The sequence below is a fragment of the Diorhabda sublineata genome, chromosome 2, assembly GCF_026230105.1.
Source record: "Diorhabda sublineata isolate icDioSubl1.1 chromosome 2, icDioSubl1.1, whole genome shotgun sequence".
In the NCBI taxonomy this organism is placed as follows: domain Eukaryota; kingdom Metazoa; phylum Arthropoda; class Insecta; order Coleoptera; family Chrysomelidae; genus Diorhabda; species Diorhabda sublineata.
This window is the reverse complement of record NC_079475.1, coordinates 3105699-3125256: the sequence shown is the minus strand read 5'-3', so window position 1 is coordinate 3125256 and position 19558 is coordinate 3105699. Positions and strand designations below refer to the sequence as shown.

At 31.9% G+C, this 19558-nt stretch overlaps 1 protein-coding gene across 1 annotated transcript in view; it reads right to left on the bottom strand.

Moving 5' to 3' along the window:
- Positions 1 to 19558, bottom strand: part of LOC130440553 (synaptic vesicle membrane protein VAT-1 homolog-like) — a 62472-nt gene that overhangs the window by 21279 nt on the left and 21635 nt on the right. The window contains exons 2-3 of the mRNA XM_056773799.1: positions 12865 to 12994; positions 9510 to 9725 (exon numbers count right to left, since the gene is read on the bottom strand). Coding sequence (XP_056629777.1) covers positions 9510 to 9725; positions 12865 to 12994 — 346 coding nt within the window. The remainder of the gene's footprint in view (positions 1 to 9509; positions 9726 to 12864; positions 12995 to 19558) is intronic.

The following is a 19558-nucleotide window of genomic DNA, read 5'->3' as shown; positions in this document are numbered from 1 at the left end:
CCTGTTTAGTTTCGTTATGACACTTACTCAGTTTAGCCTCCAATTTACTTGGATTTGCTGGTCTCGTTACGCTACGTTATTGCTTATCCTTTTCGTTAATCTTTAGCAACATTCAAATTTTCGATTTTTATAATTTGCTTTTAATGACTTCTCCTGTTATCTTAATGTTTCAAAAAGCCTGAAAATACTCACCGGATTTGATTATTTTCATACAATATTTAAAGCTCATAATGAACATATTTCATCGAATTGATTTTTTTATTTAATATCTATTCGCCTACGATGACAGTGAATCGATTTTATTATAGGTCCACTAAACCCTTGCACAAAAAGGCGTTTCCGTTCATCTTTACCGCCTCCGTCAGTGATGTCACCGCCGTTACGTAAGCGTAAGGTCGGGAACGTCGGTGTTTTACGAATAAGCTCTCATTTAATGTTCTAGCACTGTTGGTGGCGGCGATTTAGTATCCCTCGCCCCTAGTATTCCTCCAACACCCACACCAGACAGAAATCGATACATACAGAGGGAACGGCAAACTGTAAGTTAGCATGAATTATTTGAAACATACGGTTAGAGTTTGCAGGAGAGAAAAATTCTGGAATATAAGAGCATGATGAGTATTAATTTTTAAGCTTCCATGAATATAATAACTATTAAATCGTTTTGCTTATAACATAATTTTACAATGAGAAATAGTCAAAGCTTTTACGTAATCTTTTAAATGATTTAAATTCAAGTTATATCATAAGTTGAAATTGTTAAATAAGAACATGTAGTGAATTTAGCAGGTAAGGAATCGCTACTTAAAAGAAAAAACGACAATGGACATAGAGTTTGTAATATAGCCACAGAAATATGCAGATTGTTAGCACCAAGTTCAAACAAAAAGCGTAACATGGATGATTCCAGGTCAAACGAGACGAAATCAAATATACCACGTTTTAATTAAAAAAAAAGAGAGAAACGAATACATGATGTACGATCATTTCGAGTAGCACATGTCGATTCAGACCACTTTCTGGTGATAACTACGAGGCATATTTTTTAATAAGTAAGTACCGTTTTGGAATTAAAAAAAGAAGTGCAAAGATATCGCAATAATTTTATTTTTACATGAATGCCTGTACCTTAATCTACTTTTCTACATAATTTCCGTGAATATTGAGGCACTTGTCATAACGTGGCACCAGTTTTTGAATACCCTCCTCATAAAATTCTGCTGCCTGACTTGTTAACCACTGTATCATAACTGTTTTGACTTCGTTATCGTCTTGAAGACGCTGACCGCCGAGGTGTTTCTTCAAGTGCAGGAACAAATGGTAGTCGCCGGTCGCCAGATCAGGGCTGTAGGGAGGATGATCTAGAGTTTCCCATTGAAAAGATTTGATGAGATCTTTGGTCCGATTAGCCACATCTGGACGGGCCTTGTCATGCAGCAAAACGATACCCTGCGCTCACCCATTTCCTTGCCATTCCATCACTCATAATGTTTTGTCAGTAAACTTCACAGATCTCACGATGAATATCGATCGGTTTTACGCCTTTAGGACTAAGAAATCGTATAACAGCCTGTACTTCATAATCGGCAGGACTCACGATTGTCGGAGGCATCTCAAACACTCACTAAACAACGTACACAATGAAGAATCAGACTGTAATGGCGTTAGTGCGTAGGGGTTGCGGCGGAGGAATCGCAAAACGGTACTTACTTAAAAAATATGCCTCGTATAATGAAACTAACCATAACAGAGCAAATAAAAAGAGATGGAACATAGAAAACTGAAAGATAATCTCGGGAATTTATTAATAAGATGGATAGACATATGAATATTATTTTTCAAGAAACGGCAAAATATAAAGAAAAGTATATTGGATATAGCAAATAGTATAGTCCAAATTAAAAACAGTAAAAGAAATAAAAATCAATGGTTAGATGAAGACTGCGAAAAGCTATGAGTGATGAAAAATTGGCAAAAGTAACATGACTAGCGACAAAAAAATAGAATATTATGAAAAATAGAATATTGAGGAACCGAAGCGCAAAGTTAAATAAAAGCAAGAGGGAATTGTAGATAAATAACATAATGGAAGAATAAGAGGAGAACAAAAGAAGCAGCACAAAAAAATTACCAATAAATTAATCATCAAAATAGGAAAAGACTAGAGTGCAGGCAGTTGAAACAACATATAGACGGAGAAGAACATCCACTAACGCTCAACGCTCAAGTGGAGGATACCATTAAAAAATAAATAAAGCACCTGATGAAATGGTAAAATACGAGAAAACTGAACTACTGACTAGACTACACCAGATAATAGAGCAAGAAGAACAAACAAATGCAAGATGGATGGGATAATAGAGCAATATGGCCCATATTCAAAAAAAGGAAATCCATAAATGTGCTATAATTACAGACCTGCCACCTTACTAAACACGGTCTTCCAGTGTTTTACTGGAAACTCAAGAGAAATCTTAAATGAAGAAACTATCACCAGTTTTATAAAATCGCGGCGAATACGATGGCTAGGACACGTGAAACAAATGAAAGATAATAGTGAAATTAAAAAAATACCTCGAAAAGTGCCTGAAGAACAAATGTTTCTTATTGATCAACGAACTGGGAGAAAAATGGTCATGGGTTCTATTGATATTGCAGTTACCTGGAAAAAAACAAGAACAGCAACAAAGAAAGGAAAAGGATATTATAAGAAGGTATATTAAGCATAAATAAATAACAATAAATAAAAAATAAACTGGACAATATTTTGAAAAATGAAGAGGATGAAAAAGTAACTACTAACTAACTACTGTGGAAATTACAACTAAAAGGACACTAGCTATAAGCTCTGAGGGAAAGTAGGAAGTCAAATGAGATTATCATTGCCCTCACTTGCATTAGCTTGTGAAAGAACCGGAGTATCTTACACAGAAGTGCTACTATAATCGCAAGTGCAGTCCTTGAAGATGTCGGAATTATTTTGTCCACAGATACTGTAAAGGTAATAGACAAAATGAAAGTACGAATACAAAGAAACAAACTACGACACGAAGGAAGAAGACAACATGTTACCACTAAATGGGTTATATTTTGATAGACGAAAAGATAATACTTTAGTTCAAGAGGATAAAAGAAACATTTTTCATCGTAAAGTTATCATGGAAGAACATTATGTATTAGTACAAGAGCCAGGGTCAAAATATATTGGACATGTAACCCCTCTAACTGGATCTTCATAAAAGCAGAAAATATCAAATCAAGTTTAATTAGTTATCTAGAAATATTCTGACTGGCGGCTGTGATGGAACATCAATCAATACTGGACTTAAAAGAGGAGTTTTAAGGTTTCTTATATTACATTTTCGAATACCATTACAATGGCTTCTTTACCAATTACACGGAAACGAACTTCCTATACGCGATCTCTTTTAGCATTTAGATGGACCCACAACTGATCCAAGTGGTTTCTTAGGACCCAAAGGTAAACAAAAATGTGTATGCGCAAAGTTACAAATAACTGATTTTATTCCGGTTGAAGCTCAATTTGCTGACATAGATGACAATGAGTTATGTACAGATCAAAAATATTTACTAGGAGTATACCATGCCGTTATTTCTGGAAATAGTAGTGAAATTTTGGTTCGAAGGGATCCCATTCCAGATGGTTGACATTAGCGAATAGGCTGCACCAATTGTATATTGGAACACCGGCTCCAACAGAGACTACAAATATTTGGTGACGTATAATGTTCGAGTTTACGCTTTGGCCCATAAAATTGAATTCGTCGTGTATGATTCTCAAAATCTACTTAAAACAATCTCGATATATAAATTCAACTCTTTAAGGAGTCATTGATCCGGTGATTCAAAGAAACGTCTTTTTTGGACACCCTGAACTGGCTGACTTTAAGAAGAAGCAAAATCGAATGAAAAAGGCAAGGCAATAAGAGCTTTACAAATTCCTGCTTTCAACTTTGGCGTACAAGATTACATATACTTAAAAGACTGGCAAAACTGCAAACTGCTACTAACTATATTCAGAAAACGATTTGAAACGTATTATTTCTTCGTCATGTGTGACAGAAGATTGAACTATTTTACAATTTCCAAAGTTTCCGTGTTACACCCAAGCTGTTGAACGCTGCGTCAAGTTAGTAACGTAAGCGTCATTAGCAGTTTGCTGTTAAAATCTCGTAAATAATGCCAAAATTCGAGACAAAGTCAAATTACGCTACTAATGTCGAATAAGTACAAACTATACTTTAAGGATGGGTTAGGGAGGGTGGAGCTCGATACGCAACCACCCCCTTGTGGGATATTTTGTATTTAAAATTTTAGAAACAAAATATGCGGAGAGTTGCGTTATTTAGATTATGTCCCATTGAAAGCATTTTCTACCCCTCTTGGGTAGTGGAGGTTATTATATTATAATGTGTAGTTTTGAAGAGATAAATAAGTGGCACTAAAGGCACCTTTCAAGTACTATTACAAAGAGATATGTTTGATTTAGTTTTAATTCCCTATTTTCTTTCCATGAAATTGAATTTCGATATTCACATTACAAAAATAATTTTGTACCGCATAGCTGATAGTACTGACCCATAAAGTCTATCGGCATCATAATAAGTATGGCAATGTTACCTCATACTCAATCTCATGATAAACATTTTTCTAGTGAGACCTATAAAAACACTTGTTGACCTTTGCTATTCGAATAAAAAAATTGAAGATATGCGTGTGGTCTAAAAAAGTTTTTTTTGTAATATAAACCAGGTGTGGGATTGATTTTACTCTCTAAATTATCGTACATTTTGGTGTTTTTTACCATGTAGACCAGAGCATAGTGGCGCATTCGTTTGCGAAATTGTTTTTTTTAAATGTCCGGGAGGTGTTCCTGATTATAAAAGTGTGAGATGACACTTGATATCTTTTGTTGTTATTGTTTAAACAACGAAAAACTTATTAAGCCCGAAAAAATGCATTTTTTGCAATGAGATAATTTTTTTATATTCTTTACAATCTATTAATTGTTATGAATTTTTTAAAATTCAAAATCGGCGAAAATCCTAATTTTCTTGAATTAAATAATATACCTAAAAAATTGAAATGTTATAATTTTTAATTTTTTATCAAATATTTCAACTTAAATCTTAAACAAATTATCCTAAATAGATTCGAAGAATTTTGTTTTTTTATGTTTTATTTATGTTATAACAATATGCTCCCTAGGCGCTGACCCTTTCCAGAGAGAAGTATTTCTATCTCACTCCCATCTCAATATATAAGATGAGTGAGAGAAAAGCCGACGACGACGACACCTCCCGGACATTTAAAAAATACGACTTAAAACAATTTTGCAAATGAATGCGCCACTATGCCCTGCACTAATGGAACTAAAAATAAAAATTGTGTAATCCCATCAATGTATATGATAGTTCTCAGTAAATATTCTTATATTCACAAATTTCATCAGAGAAATCGATTTCAACATTTGAAAAACGGAGGCAGTTTTTTATGAAAATTATTATGTTAGTATGAGTATTAAAATAATTATTAGAGAAAGTCTTTTCTAGATTCCCGTCGCTATTTGGAAATGACCGGGTTCGAAAAAAAGTGATTACATCCTGGTGGTTACATCGTTTGAAAGTCATATAAGTTGAAAAAATTGTTAATCAGATTATATTTTGCTATTACAAAAATTGGAAAGATCGTTTAGTCAATGATATTGTCCATACAGGCTCAATCGCTTAGGACATAATGTTCATACTAATTCTTCCATTTAGACCCAACCCAAATCTTAAGAATCTTACAGTGAATTATTCGTTCGTATGTTCTGCAGAACCATAATATTATAAAACCGACATATTATAGGCATTCTCAAATTTTAGAGTGCTTAGTGTTTAGATAATTATAATTTATAATCATAAGCGAACAATGAAATTGAAGTTTTTATTGGACAAAAGGTAGAAAAAATTTGGAAGAAAATTTGGATTATTATATGAAATGAATAACACATCAAAATAAAATGAGATATGGGTAGACTTTTACAAAATAAAAATGTATTAGCCGACTAGACGAGAAATATAGTATACAGCTTTCATCCTATCTGAGGTTAATTGGAAATAACTGAAATGCTGCTGATTGAAAATCCTAAGATTATTGATTTACTAAAAAAACATATCAAAACAAGATACTACGGCTGGTACATTCACTAATAAATAAGGTTTCAATTCATATTCATAGATATTTCTTCTAAAACTAAATCCATTAATATCGGTTGTTTGTATTCGGCAGTAATAGTAACTGAGAAAATTTTATTCTATAGGGAACGTTTTTGAGACAACTCTCTTTTTAATACTCCTACGTCGAGTCATCGTTCCTGGAAGGAAAGCTCGTCCCCCTATGTATTATTATTCCGACATGCTGTCGCTGCGGACCAGACTCGAGGGCGCCGTTGGCTGCCGTCGTGGCGCCATGAACTCTCCAGACAATCCCTGTCAACTTGTTGCTGTGGGGCCCTACTTGAGGTTAAAGACTTAATTCGATTCTTTAATGACAACAATGACATTGTTAGTTTTCCATTGGATATTTTTTGTAGTTAATATAATGTTATGAATCATCGAAACATTCATTTCTAGTTGAAACTATTTCTGGAATAAGGCTCATGCGTTTACTTTTTACTCACTCTCAAATATGACTCCAACGGATATAATTATAGCCCTTGATAATCTATGTTGGGGTATATTAAATAGATTTTATTGTAACCAAAAACTAGACGGTATCGTATAAAGCTTAATAACAGATCAGTCATAATAAGTTATTCCAACTTAATCTCATTTTAATTCGAGTATTAATCATTAGTTTAACACAAACACAAAAGCTCTTAAAACTATAGTAGATAAAATCTATAAGGGTAATCTAGGCCTTTATGTTATGTTCAAGGATTTTAAGCAGGCTTATCGACACAACAGATAGAAATCAAATGTATGTTGTCTTGAAGCTACTAGGAATCCTGAAAAAAATGTGAAGCTGGTTAAGATAACATTATAGCATTAACACAGTATAGTAACAAACGACAGAACTGTATCAGGGTAATTAAGGTTCCAAAGAGATTAAAACGTGTGAAAAAATTGTACGAAGAACAGAGCTTATTATCTCTGTAAACAGCAAATAATTGGATTTCATAACCAGAGCAAAAAAGGATTCTTTAAAGTAGAAGGGGCTGAAAAAAAATTATTTAAAAAAAGGAGTATTATGCTTATATAGAATTGAAAAAGTTTGTGAATTTGGATACCAGGAAGCAAATAAAAACAACGAATTGACTGAAATAAATAAAAGAATAAGGAAGGAAAATAAAGCCCTGGAATAACTAAGTAATTTAATAAATTTACAGGAGTTATCTAGAGCAGCCAAAATCAGAATATATTGGACAGTAATACGACCAACAGTTAGTCACATACTGAAGTAAAAATGTGCTTTAACAAAAGCTGAATAAACATAACCGTTTATATGGGAAAATCATTGGGGGATAAAAACAAATGAATGACTTTGGAGGCGAAGAACTAACCAAAAACTGAAGAATTTGTATAAATAATCATTAGTAAGAAGTTAAGTAAAATCTCAAAGAGTGACATAGTTGGGGCATGTTGAAGGGATGCAGGAAAATAGGTATGCAAAGGGGTCATTGAAGAATGGGGAAAGGTACAAGAAAAAGGAGGTCAAACCAAATGGTAAACCGAAGAAGCACAGAATCGTAATCTATGGAGAAGAATTGTGAAAGCAGTTGAAGACCAATGAGAAACGAACAATAAGTCATGGGCATTATTTAGTAGAGTAGAATAATAACTGTAACTTTTACAATTAATCCACTAAAATTACGCATTCAGTATCCCAATATACGTTTAGAATAACCCTAATTATGGATTTTGTTGCCGATGGTGAACTGCATCTTCCACTCTACGTCATCCATGAATCAAGTTTTCGAGAAAAAGGAACGAATATTTTGATGCGGCGAAATATATGAAGATGGTTTGTAAGTGTTTGAAGTAATTACTCTATTTAACAATGTTGTTGCTGATTCTAGATAAATAACACTACTCTACTTGAAACAATGTGCGCAGATGCAGTGTTTAGGCACTAAAATTTTAGTTAAAACCATACTATATCTGTATAAACCCAATTTTGTTACAGTTATTGTATTAGACTACAAGCCCAATGGAAAAGTTTAATAGGTAAGGTAAGGTAAACCTAGCACTGAAAGGTACCAGGTGCAGGGAAAATTTTTGATTTTCTGTAAATGACCACCTCGTTTTTGGTAATTTGATACAGTAGGTATTTATACGCAACGATTCGGGTTGTTACATACTTCGCTTTTTTGCAACGCTGTACATACTTGAAGAGTGGTGAGAACCTTTGATTTTAACCCCCAATCATTAAGGTCATTTAATAATGTAATGTAATAATCAATTCCAATCATCTACTTAATACATGAAAAAACTTTTAGCAGCTATGCCGTTAAAAAATTATGGTTCTTAGAAGTATTTATAAATAATTTTTTGCATTGTTGTTTTTATAGGTAAGATCATTATTTCTTTTACAGCAAAAACAAAATCAATATTAAAGAACAGTTGTGGCAATTGCCTAAAATCGCTTAGAGCTGATCTATTCATGAAGCAAATTAAGTTGCGGTGTATGTGCTTGATATTTTTGCTATATTTGATACGAACAGTGCAGTTGCAGATGATTTCATCTCAGAACTTACTCCACATGTCCTACTATAAAATTTATATATAAAATACAAATAAGAACAATTTACATTTTTAGATACCTTAACAAGTGAAAATGAGGATAAGTAAGAATTAATGTGTTTAGAAAAAACAAAGCTACAATGCTTTTCAATATAAAACGTCATTTTTAATGTTTTATTAAGTTCCCTAATATTTTCAATATAAAAAATTGAAATTAGTTATAGTTCTAGCACTATATAATTTTTAACAAATGATCTGTATTATCTGTTATGATTGTGATGGTGAGTATGCTGGGCAAAATAAGACATATGTTAGTGTTTGTGGAGAACAATGGATTGTTTGATGTATATCAAATTGAAAATATTACCATATAAAATAGTTTAAGTAGTTACAAATGACCTATTCCTTATAGTCCTCTCCATAATTTATTAGATAGGAGCTAAATGTGAAATTTACTACCAGGTTTTCCCGTTTGAATGCATTTCCGCACTAACAGAACAATACAATATATACTTGTTTGTTGTGGTGATGACTGGTGAAAATTAGTAATTGAATATATTTTTACATTTAAGTCCTTTGTTAATGACATCGAAGTTTTATATCAAATATAAGAAAATATCTACACAAGCGTTTCGACACTAGAAAGTATTTATACACGCGCGAGGAAAATATTTTCGGCCTTTCTGATTTTCCGATATTTCCTAATTAAAAGCAATCCATATTTTCAAAATTTATTTGATAGTGCATAAGAATATTACTTACCACTCCCCCTCCTACTGAGTGCACCAGTATGGATTTCCCCTGAGTTAAACCAGAAAGCTCAAAGAGTAAAATATAGGCCACTGTATAATTCATTGTGATGGTAACAGCGTCCAAATAGGACACACCATTAGGTAATTTGTACACATATTTTGCTGGTACCGATACTAATTCGGCCCAGGCTCTATATTCTGGTAAAGCTACAACGTTGTCTCCAACCTGAAATGTCATAAAGGTAATCAGAACACAATTATATTTTAAAATTGACATAATTTATGTATTTGCATTATTATTTTTAAATCAATGGACACAATATAGGAGTTTGTATAGACGGACAATGCCTCAAAGAAGTACCTATGCATAATAAATGTTAATGTACGACAACTGTTTAGAGGGAAGAATCGGTAATACCAACCAATTGATTGGTGCACTTTTTATCCTACCGGAAGTAATCTGTCTCTATGTTTATTTTTGGTAGCGCAATGATGAACAATGCGCCTAATTCCATCACTGTCGGCAACCGTCGATCCATAGGTACTGAAGCAATAGGCTTCATCGTGTAAATGCACAAGAGCCAAAAATACCACAGTAACGTCAGAGCACCAACAAGATACATCTTTCTTATTTACATATATTGACACATACAAATTATTATGTGCCAAATAAGGACTGTATGGCAGATGACTCGTCAATTCGATGTTTTGAATGTTCAAAACCGTTTTTGTTTGAACTGATGTGTGAGAACTCGCATTGACGTGGTGGAAAATTATTTGTCTTCTGTGATTGGTTTCCCTGATTTTTTCGAACAATTCTGGCAAAAAATGCTGGTGTAACGTTCAAAATTGACTATTCTACGTTACTTTAATGGAACGGTGGCGACATGACCAGTTATTCCGAAAAATCAGGCAACCATTTGCTTCGAAGTGCTTCGTGTGCGAACAATTGTTGGATTTTGCTTGTCTTGAAAGACCCATACAGTCGATTGTCTTTTAGTTTCGGGTTCAGATGCGTAGATCCAGAATTCATCGCCTGTCACAATCTTATAGACGTCTTTTGAGGCACCGTGATTAAATTTTTTCAGCATTTATTTGTTCCAACCGACACGAGCTTTTTTTGGAGCAATATTAAATATATACAGTGGAACTATGCCTCAATTTCACAGTATGTAACAAAACGATATTGCCATATCAATTTACGTACAGTATCGATGTTTTCTGACACAACAGCGGATTTTGCACAACCTTTACAAAATTCATTCTGTAACGAAGTGCGACCACTATTGAATTCGGAAAAACAACGAAATACGATTGCTCGAGATTGTACTTCATCGATGTCGAAGCGAATTAATCGGCACATAACTGTAGGTTTAATCCATACCGAAAGTCATAGAAAACAACACGTTCTGAGTGCGTCCAACATTACAAATGTCAAACCTTATTCAACACATTCACATCAGGGTTGCTATATCGCAAAAGTTAAGTAACAGCACTTGACTTCTAATTATACTTATTACGTACCAAGCCGGCTTTGTACAAGCGATTTTGTACAAAACCGTCTTCGTACAAGCCGGAATTCTCGGGCTCCGTACATCGACGATTGAACCGAGCCGGCTCGGTACAGCCATTCTTATACGGAGTACAATATTCGCTACTGGAATAGCATTGAACGCGTAATTTCGATGTTAGTAAAGAGCTTGACGTTATGATTTGGCATCGTTTGGTTAGTTGACTCACGTCTGCCAAAACGTGTACATCTGTCTTTCACAATGGCAGTAGATCAAATGAAAATCACGTTTGAAAACAATTTGTCTGAAGTGACTCTAAAAAATAATTGTAATGCCATCGAAAACAACCTAATCTAACCCATCCTAACCTAACCACACTGAGGTTGTAACACGTAAGATGTGGTTAGTTTTTTCAAAATTCGACTGCATATTTTATTGATAACAACTTGAATTTCTTTCTAATCATTATCTCACTTTTAACTCGATTAAAGTATGTAATTTTCCCCGCTTGTTGAAAAATTAAGCATGTTTATAATTAAGTTTGAAATTTGCTAATGATTTGAAAGCAAGCAATTGACTAAAATATGTTAAAATTATACGCCTGTATATTTAAAAAAAAATTACTAGAAAACTAAAATAAATAAAAATTCGTATTTGTCTGTTAACAAAACACGTCTATGATAAATGATCGTGTTTATTACTGGTTCAGCAGCGAAGACTGCACTTCGTACAAGAATAGCTGTACCGAGCCGTCTCGGTACAATCGTCGCTGTACGAAGCCGGTTTTGTACAATTTCGGGATTGGTACGTAACATACTAATAACACTCATTTACAAGCCAAGTACAACCATAACAAAACAACAGATTGTAAGATTTTAGTTTTTCCATCATAAATGTGACCATTTTACATTATTAGTTCGGAATAAATGAGGTCCTAGATATTTATTTAATCGTGACAAAATCGTCTTTAAATTATAATGTTATTTAAGAGAGATTTAGAAGAATGTTGGGACGCATCTGAATTTTGATAAGAATTGTCCGAAATTCAAATTAGATTTGAATATAATTGGTTTCATAACAGATATATTTTTTTTAATCTTTTGCAACATACTGATGCGAGAATGCAACATTTTTCGCAGATTATTGGATGCAGAGGAAACTTGGTTATTTGAAAGTTGTTGTCACTACTAAAAAGGGAATAATCGTAAATCCATAAAAATATATAAAACGAAGTAAAATTATTTTTATCACAAATTTTTCATTATCGTCATTATATACAGTTAAAAAAATACTTCTCCAAGCAATTTCCACATACGAAAATAAAAACATGGCAAACATAAAAATTATCTGAATCGCGGAATGACTAATTTTATACTCAATATTTTAAATGAACACAGCACAAATTGAATTCACTCGCAGATCACAATTTTTCAGTATAGTAATGCATACTGAATATACTGTTTACACTACCATTACATCAACACTCATAATTACAATGTCTGACGCGCGTTTCGACCTAACCTAACCAAGTTATCGTCTTCAGAGACTGAAGGTAAACAGTTTAGCGCGTCGGACAGTGTAGTTGGTGTAGTGGTAGCGTAAACGGTGTATTTGGTATGAATAACGCCAACGGTTCCAGAAATTCCAGCATTCCATAATAGTAATGCATGTTTATTTACATTCTAAAAAATTCAAATAATAATTCAGATTTTGTTATTGGTCGGTACATATGAAATTATCTGATCTGTCTTTTCTCTCTGAAAATAACCTCCAATTATTGTCTATACCGCACCTTAAATTCCAAAATAATTCATTGAAATTAACATAAAGAATACACTGTTCTTGTATACTTACCACTAAGTTTTCCACTCCTTCCCCTACTTGTTCGATCTCACCAGCGCATTCAAAACCTAAGATAAATGGACATTTTGGAGGAGAATCGATGGCTCCTTGGCGAACCATCAAGTCTTGGAAATTCAACCCACTAAAACAAAGATAATTCATTAAGCAATGTCAACAATTATCATCACCACTTGTAGATTTAGAATGTCTCATGATATTTCGGCAATTTTAGAACAGGTAAACTGTAATCCTGAAGTTGCTAGGAGCAAAAAAACGTTAATAAAACTGTTTTATTACAAATATAAAATTTACGAGATTGACATAGCAGTAATGACATCATGAATACTAGAGAAAGAGAGAATTCAACTGTTACTAGGTAAATTCTCCTACATTAACACACTTGAAACATATCCACTAGACATGAAGGGAGGGGTAGTATAATAATCTATAAGTATTATAGAGATTTCCACTTTTTATAGTTTGTTTATTAGGTACTCTCCTTAGCTGCAGACAACTTTAAGTAGGATATCTTTGTCAAAATTATTATTGGCCACTGTTACATTACTCACCCTGTATAATTTTAAAAACATACGTTGTTAAAAGTGCAAACGATATTTCCAAGCGTTTTTGTCCACACGCCCTGATTTATTCATTAACGAATTTATACCATTTCGTTGTTCCACACTGTATATGCAATAAACACAACCAACAAGGTCAAGTTTTCAGATTTCATAACTAATTAAGAAAAAAAGTTCACTAGTTTGCTGCGAAAGAGGCCACAGGCTTATGAAAGGATACGCTCAGTAAACAATTTTTACAGTTTTTATGTGAGATATTTAATTGTATAATGCGTAGTAAAGATAAAAAACGTGAAAATAATCAGTTGTGGAACCTAGAAGTAAAATAATTTTTTAGTTTACAAATGGGAATGTTAATAACTGCCAATAGCTCTTTAAAACTCCAAGAAAAAAAAGAAATTTCCTGGTTGCATGTTCCATGAATTTACAGTCCGTCTAAGATAGTGTTTCCCAGAACAAAAAATTGTTCCACGCCCCGCCCAAGCCCTTCTAAAATTCTTATGCCTCCCTATGCAACATATACATAATTTTTAATATTAAAAAATTTAATTATTCAAATAACAAATTTCTAGGAAGTCACCACACACAGTAAGTAAATTTTCAAAACATATAATGAAAAACCAAAATTCAAATTCGAAATCATTTTAATAAAGATTTTAATCAAAAGCCGAAGCAGAGGTTAACTTGACAAAAACCCAGTTGATATTTGGGTCTCGTCAAACTAATGTATACTATTTTTTGCCCAATTAATTGAGAATTTGCTTTTTTTCCAATTGGGCACCGAAATCAAGCATTGCATTTGAATGGCCCAGAGGAAAAGGGTTAAACTTGTATCGAGTCTATTTTCCAATTCCCCCCTTTACAATCAAATTGTCCCCTTGAAGAGCGTGGGGTGCATATTGGGAAACACGGATCTAAAACGTCTAAGAAAATATACAGTAATCATATTATTCAATTTCGCAAGTTGTAATAAAGATACATACAGTTTTTAAATTACAAACAAACTGTAATTAGCTTAAATTTGCACAGAACGGCTTCTATAAGCAATATGAGCAAATTGCACTTTTCGCAAATCTTTTATTATTTGTCCTGTATTTTGAATATTTTGATCATGTCATAAAATTACATACTGAACACACTGTTTACACTAACACGAAAGTTTACCTTCAGTCTCTGAAGACGACAGCTTAGCTATGGAAACGCGCGTCAGACAGTGTAATTGTGAGTGTTAATGTAGTGGTAGGGTAAACAGTGTATTCAAAATGAATATCACCAACGGTTATTGCAAAATAGTCAATGTTTGTATCATGTTAAGTAATGAACTGATTCTGAACTCAAATTGTAGCAATTTCATTTTATTTGAAAACGCATTGAAAATGTTTTTGAGAAATACAGTTTTCGATTTGAGTTTAACACAGGCAAAAATTTCAGTGCTACTTTTACTAGCTAGTAATTGCAAAATGATATGAACGACAAATGCGCAAGGTTGCCGTTTTCTTCATATTTTAGGGTAAATATCTAGTTTCAAAGTAAGAATAACATATAATTAGATTATCTATATAATCCCGTATTAGCTTTTAATTTTATTCGCTAACGTATGTATACATGTTTTTGACAAAGTTACAGATACTTCCCACTTTTTTTATATCCTTTCATAAATTTCCAAGTCTTTGTACAAATATGAATGGGTAATCTGCAAAAATAATGTAAATATATAATTCTCTCTTATAAAAATATTATATCCCTCCACAACCTACTTCAGTCTTTCAGGTTTCGATCTAGATATATGATCGGGAAATTTGGTCTATTATTTTCTTCTATTACTGTAGATATTAATTTCCTTTTCCACTTAATTTTACCATTCTCAATAGAACTTTGATCATTTTCGATTCATTGAAAAGAATATTCCACGTTGAAAACACACCAAAAATGATCAACATTCGTGTAACTTCTGTTGGAATAAACATAGCAAGAGAAAACATCAGTTGAATAAAACTTCTTGTATAAAATGCGTTTCTTATTTTAATATTACGTAGGTAAACAAATACTATACCAAAAATGTCTTGATCCAAGACACATGGTCGTGCATAAGTAAATATTTGGGGATGTATTAAAAATAACTTTGCATACGTGGTTTAAAAGAATTCAATCTGAAATGCGATAAATTATTGATATTTATAAATTTTGAATAGTGCATTTGATGTAATTAAAAGTCGAGATCACAACTGCTAAAAAGTACAACAAGAGCTACGAACCCAAGTGAAAATTGGTAAGAAACGGTAAACACGGAAAAATGCTTATTAATTGAACAATAAATAAAGAAATGGGAAAGATAATTTGCTAAACAAGTAATTAAGAAATTGTTACTAAATAATCTAGAAAAATACCGAATACCACATATACGCCTTCTTAAAAATTTTTTCAGGGAAGCTACAAAGGCATCACAAAAATTTTAGCTTTGTATTTCTTATCCTAATCGATCGAGGTTTGCTGACGATAAATGTGAGCCAACGGTGATAGAAGACACATTCATGAATACGTAATTTCAATTATGTTTGAGACAGTTATGTTTATAAACGATTGCTTTTAAATATCGAGTCTACTGTTTAATTTTATAGTCTCTAATATAGTTGAGTAGTCCTACGAAAGAAGAAAACCCATCATACATAAATTACTTATTGGAAGGAAAAGTATTAAGATATTCACAAGAATGCAAAAATATGATCCAGACAAAAAGTAGAAAATGATTAGAAAAATTACCAGTTAAAGGTATGTAATGGATAGAAATTATGAAGACCAAAAAGTGTATGTGATAATTTTAGACGAATTTCTACACGAGCAAAACTTGTGGTTGCACATTGTGTTTTTATATTTGATGGAACTATTGATAGGAGAAAATTGTAGAATACTTTGATCCTACCAGAAACAGTGTCAGCAAAGTTCAATAACAATAAAAGACGAAGTATATAATATCAAACCTGTAAATATACCTAGATTGAAATACACAAAGTATACCTTTTTAAAAACATAAAGGTCAAACAATAAATTCTTCAAAGTATAAGGGGAATAACCATCTATTGCGTTATTGATTGGAAGAGGAACAATGAATGATTCATTGTTAATTAATAGGAGAGAAAAGGAAGTAGAGGAAGTTGATGAAATGATAATAATTAGACCTGAGTTGATAAAAGTGATTACTACCTAAAAAGTTGAAATAAAGTTGTGAATTACTAGTGAGTTAATTATGAGTTGAGGTTTCCAAAGGCAAGCAGTACTGTCAATAATTCAAGTGAAATTGAATTCGTAAATACAAAATTAATCTAAATTTAAAAGAAATGTTTCGGATAACAACACATTTAAACCAGCTTCCTGTTTTGATTTTATAAATTAGTATCAGCGCGAAATTATATTTACCTACCTAGATTTTGATAAGAGATGTTTATTTTTACATATAATGATAATGAGTTTATAATTTTTATAGTTAAAAATAATATTCAATTAGATTAATCAAATAAGGTAAAAACTATCAAAATAGATCAAAATAAAAATTTGCTTAATCCTTCATTAATCGCTATTGGAACGAGTCAGATTAACACTATTATATATATATATATATATATATATATATATATATATATATATATATATATATATATATATATACACATATATATATATATATACATATATATATATATATATATATATATATACTTTGGTGTTTAATTTTGCCACAATCCCACTATGAGAATGCACATAATTTAGATGGCAAAGATTTCGTTCAAATTCATACACTTGCGTGCATAAATTATACATCATGAAAAACAATTTAATATGCTTTAATGTGAGTACGTATGTATCAGCAAGGCTTATCATTTAATAACAAATTAGGGATGTTAAACAAAAGGGTCGATTGACATCACGCTCTTCAGAGGAGTTGTGATTCAATATTCGTCGAGGCATTAGCCAGGAAAGTAGTTGTTTTCTCTTTTGAAAAACGGCAGATTTCAGAGGTTAATAGTAGAAATCTTGTATTTTGATAAATTTTGCACACCTCATTAACCTTATATAAGTGTTTTCTTATTGAGAGAAATTGAGAATATTGGTTCGATTATAAATGACATTAAATTTTACAGGTTAGGTCGTTATAAGTGAAATTGAATTTCATTTGTTGGGTGGGGTTAGTTGGTTGTTGATGGCATTGAATTTTTATAGAAATTGTTTTTTCAAAATCTAAAAGTGATGCATAGATTAATCTAATTAATAGTTTATTTAATCAGTATTCTTATTGATGCATTGATCATTTTGGGAAATATATGTTGTTTCTAAAAATAAACGTTTTTTATAGTTTTTCTCAGTTTCAACACTTGTTAGGCAATTTACTGATAGGTTTTTATTTTTATGTTAGTAAAAATATATTCAATATTAAGTATTTGACTATTGTATGCTAACTTAATACTATGTCGTTTAAAGATTCCAGAAAGTTTAGGAGTAACTGATTTGATATATAGTAATGATGTATAAATAGGTGGGATAGAAATGATGGAATTGACATTGAAATGTGATGTCTGTATGATTTTAAAGTTTTCTACTGGCTTTCTAGAAATTCAGGACTACATGGAACAGTTATAGCATTATGATGGCCAATCCTTTAACCACAGATGATATTTGGAAAACAGACAACTCTAATGTAAAATTGTCACTTTATCGTTTTTCATTTCTTCGAATATGTATTAGATTCGATGAGAAAATATAAATAAATTAGCGCTTATAAGAAACTTTCTTTATCGTTTCCTATAATATTATAAGATAAGTAAATATGGTACTGAAATTTTTGTTTTGGACGATGCAAAAATCGAGATATAGACTGGTCAATAAATTGAGTGCTCGTTTTAGTTTAGTAATAGTACATATACAGATAGTGTGTCAGCATATCTAACGATCGGATCAAAATTTCACTATTCAGCATTAGTTTAGTATTAGCTTAGTTTATAACAATCAGCAGCAAATCGAAAGAAGTGAAAGAAGAAACATGTACGGAACATTTAAGTTAATAAAGACTACATGCAGAATATGCGTTTAAATTCATTCATGTGTCAAGCATGATGATTTAATAGATTAGACACATATATAAAAAATGTTATAGTAATAATAAGAAGCTGAACAAGAAAAATTTCAGCTACTTTAGGAAAAGTTCTCAACACTATTTTATGTGTCCCTATAATAATGTCAGCCTTATTCTAATGAATTACATCTAAAGGAACGGGAAAAAAATAAATGGAGATAAAGTTATCTAACATCTGATTATATTCACTTAGACAAAATTACGAATCTCCAATGATAAATCAAACATCAATTTAGACTTAACTATAGATTATTATAAATGTTTCTATATAGAATGAGTAATATTTTCTCGCTTAACTGCATAGGTCAGCATGATTCACCCAACAGGGTTTTAGGCACATATACTTAATCACAGGTCGCAGTCCTTATATGTTGTAATGTCGAAGTACATACACTATTTGACTTTATCCTTTATTGATTCATATTTACTTGAACTTACAGAGGGCTTAAAAATAATATATTTCACAATTTTTATCAATTTAATCTCTACTCAATATTTTTATTAGTAAAAGTAAATTGACCATTTATTTTGAAATTCGGTATTCTTAAATATATAAAACAAAAACCGTCTACAAAATATTCTACAAACACATGCAATGTTGATGCTTACTCATAAAATAGTAATTTATCAAAAAATAATTCATAATAAATGCTAACTGCTAACTTATTTCCCTCTTGAAATGAGTAGGAATAATATGCACTGTAATTTTCTATTTTTACCCTTTGTTCTGACTGGCCAATGTCTCGCCTGGTATGGGGTAAATGCACTTCCTGCCATTCTGGCGCCTCTATTCGATATTGTTATAGGGTATGTAGACAAGAGTTATTGGTAAATTATCGGTAAAGAATTCTCCTTTTGTATATATTACTTATCAATCGCAATTTCAAGTAAAATGCGGTGGAACATTATAGAAAAAATGTAGAGACAGGTTTCAAACATATATGGTGCGAAAAATGTATATTCTTGTTTATTGATGTTACATAATCGTATTCAGTAAGATACT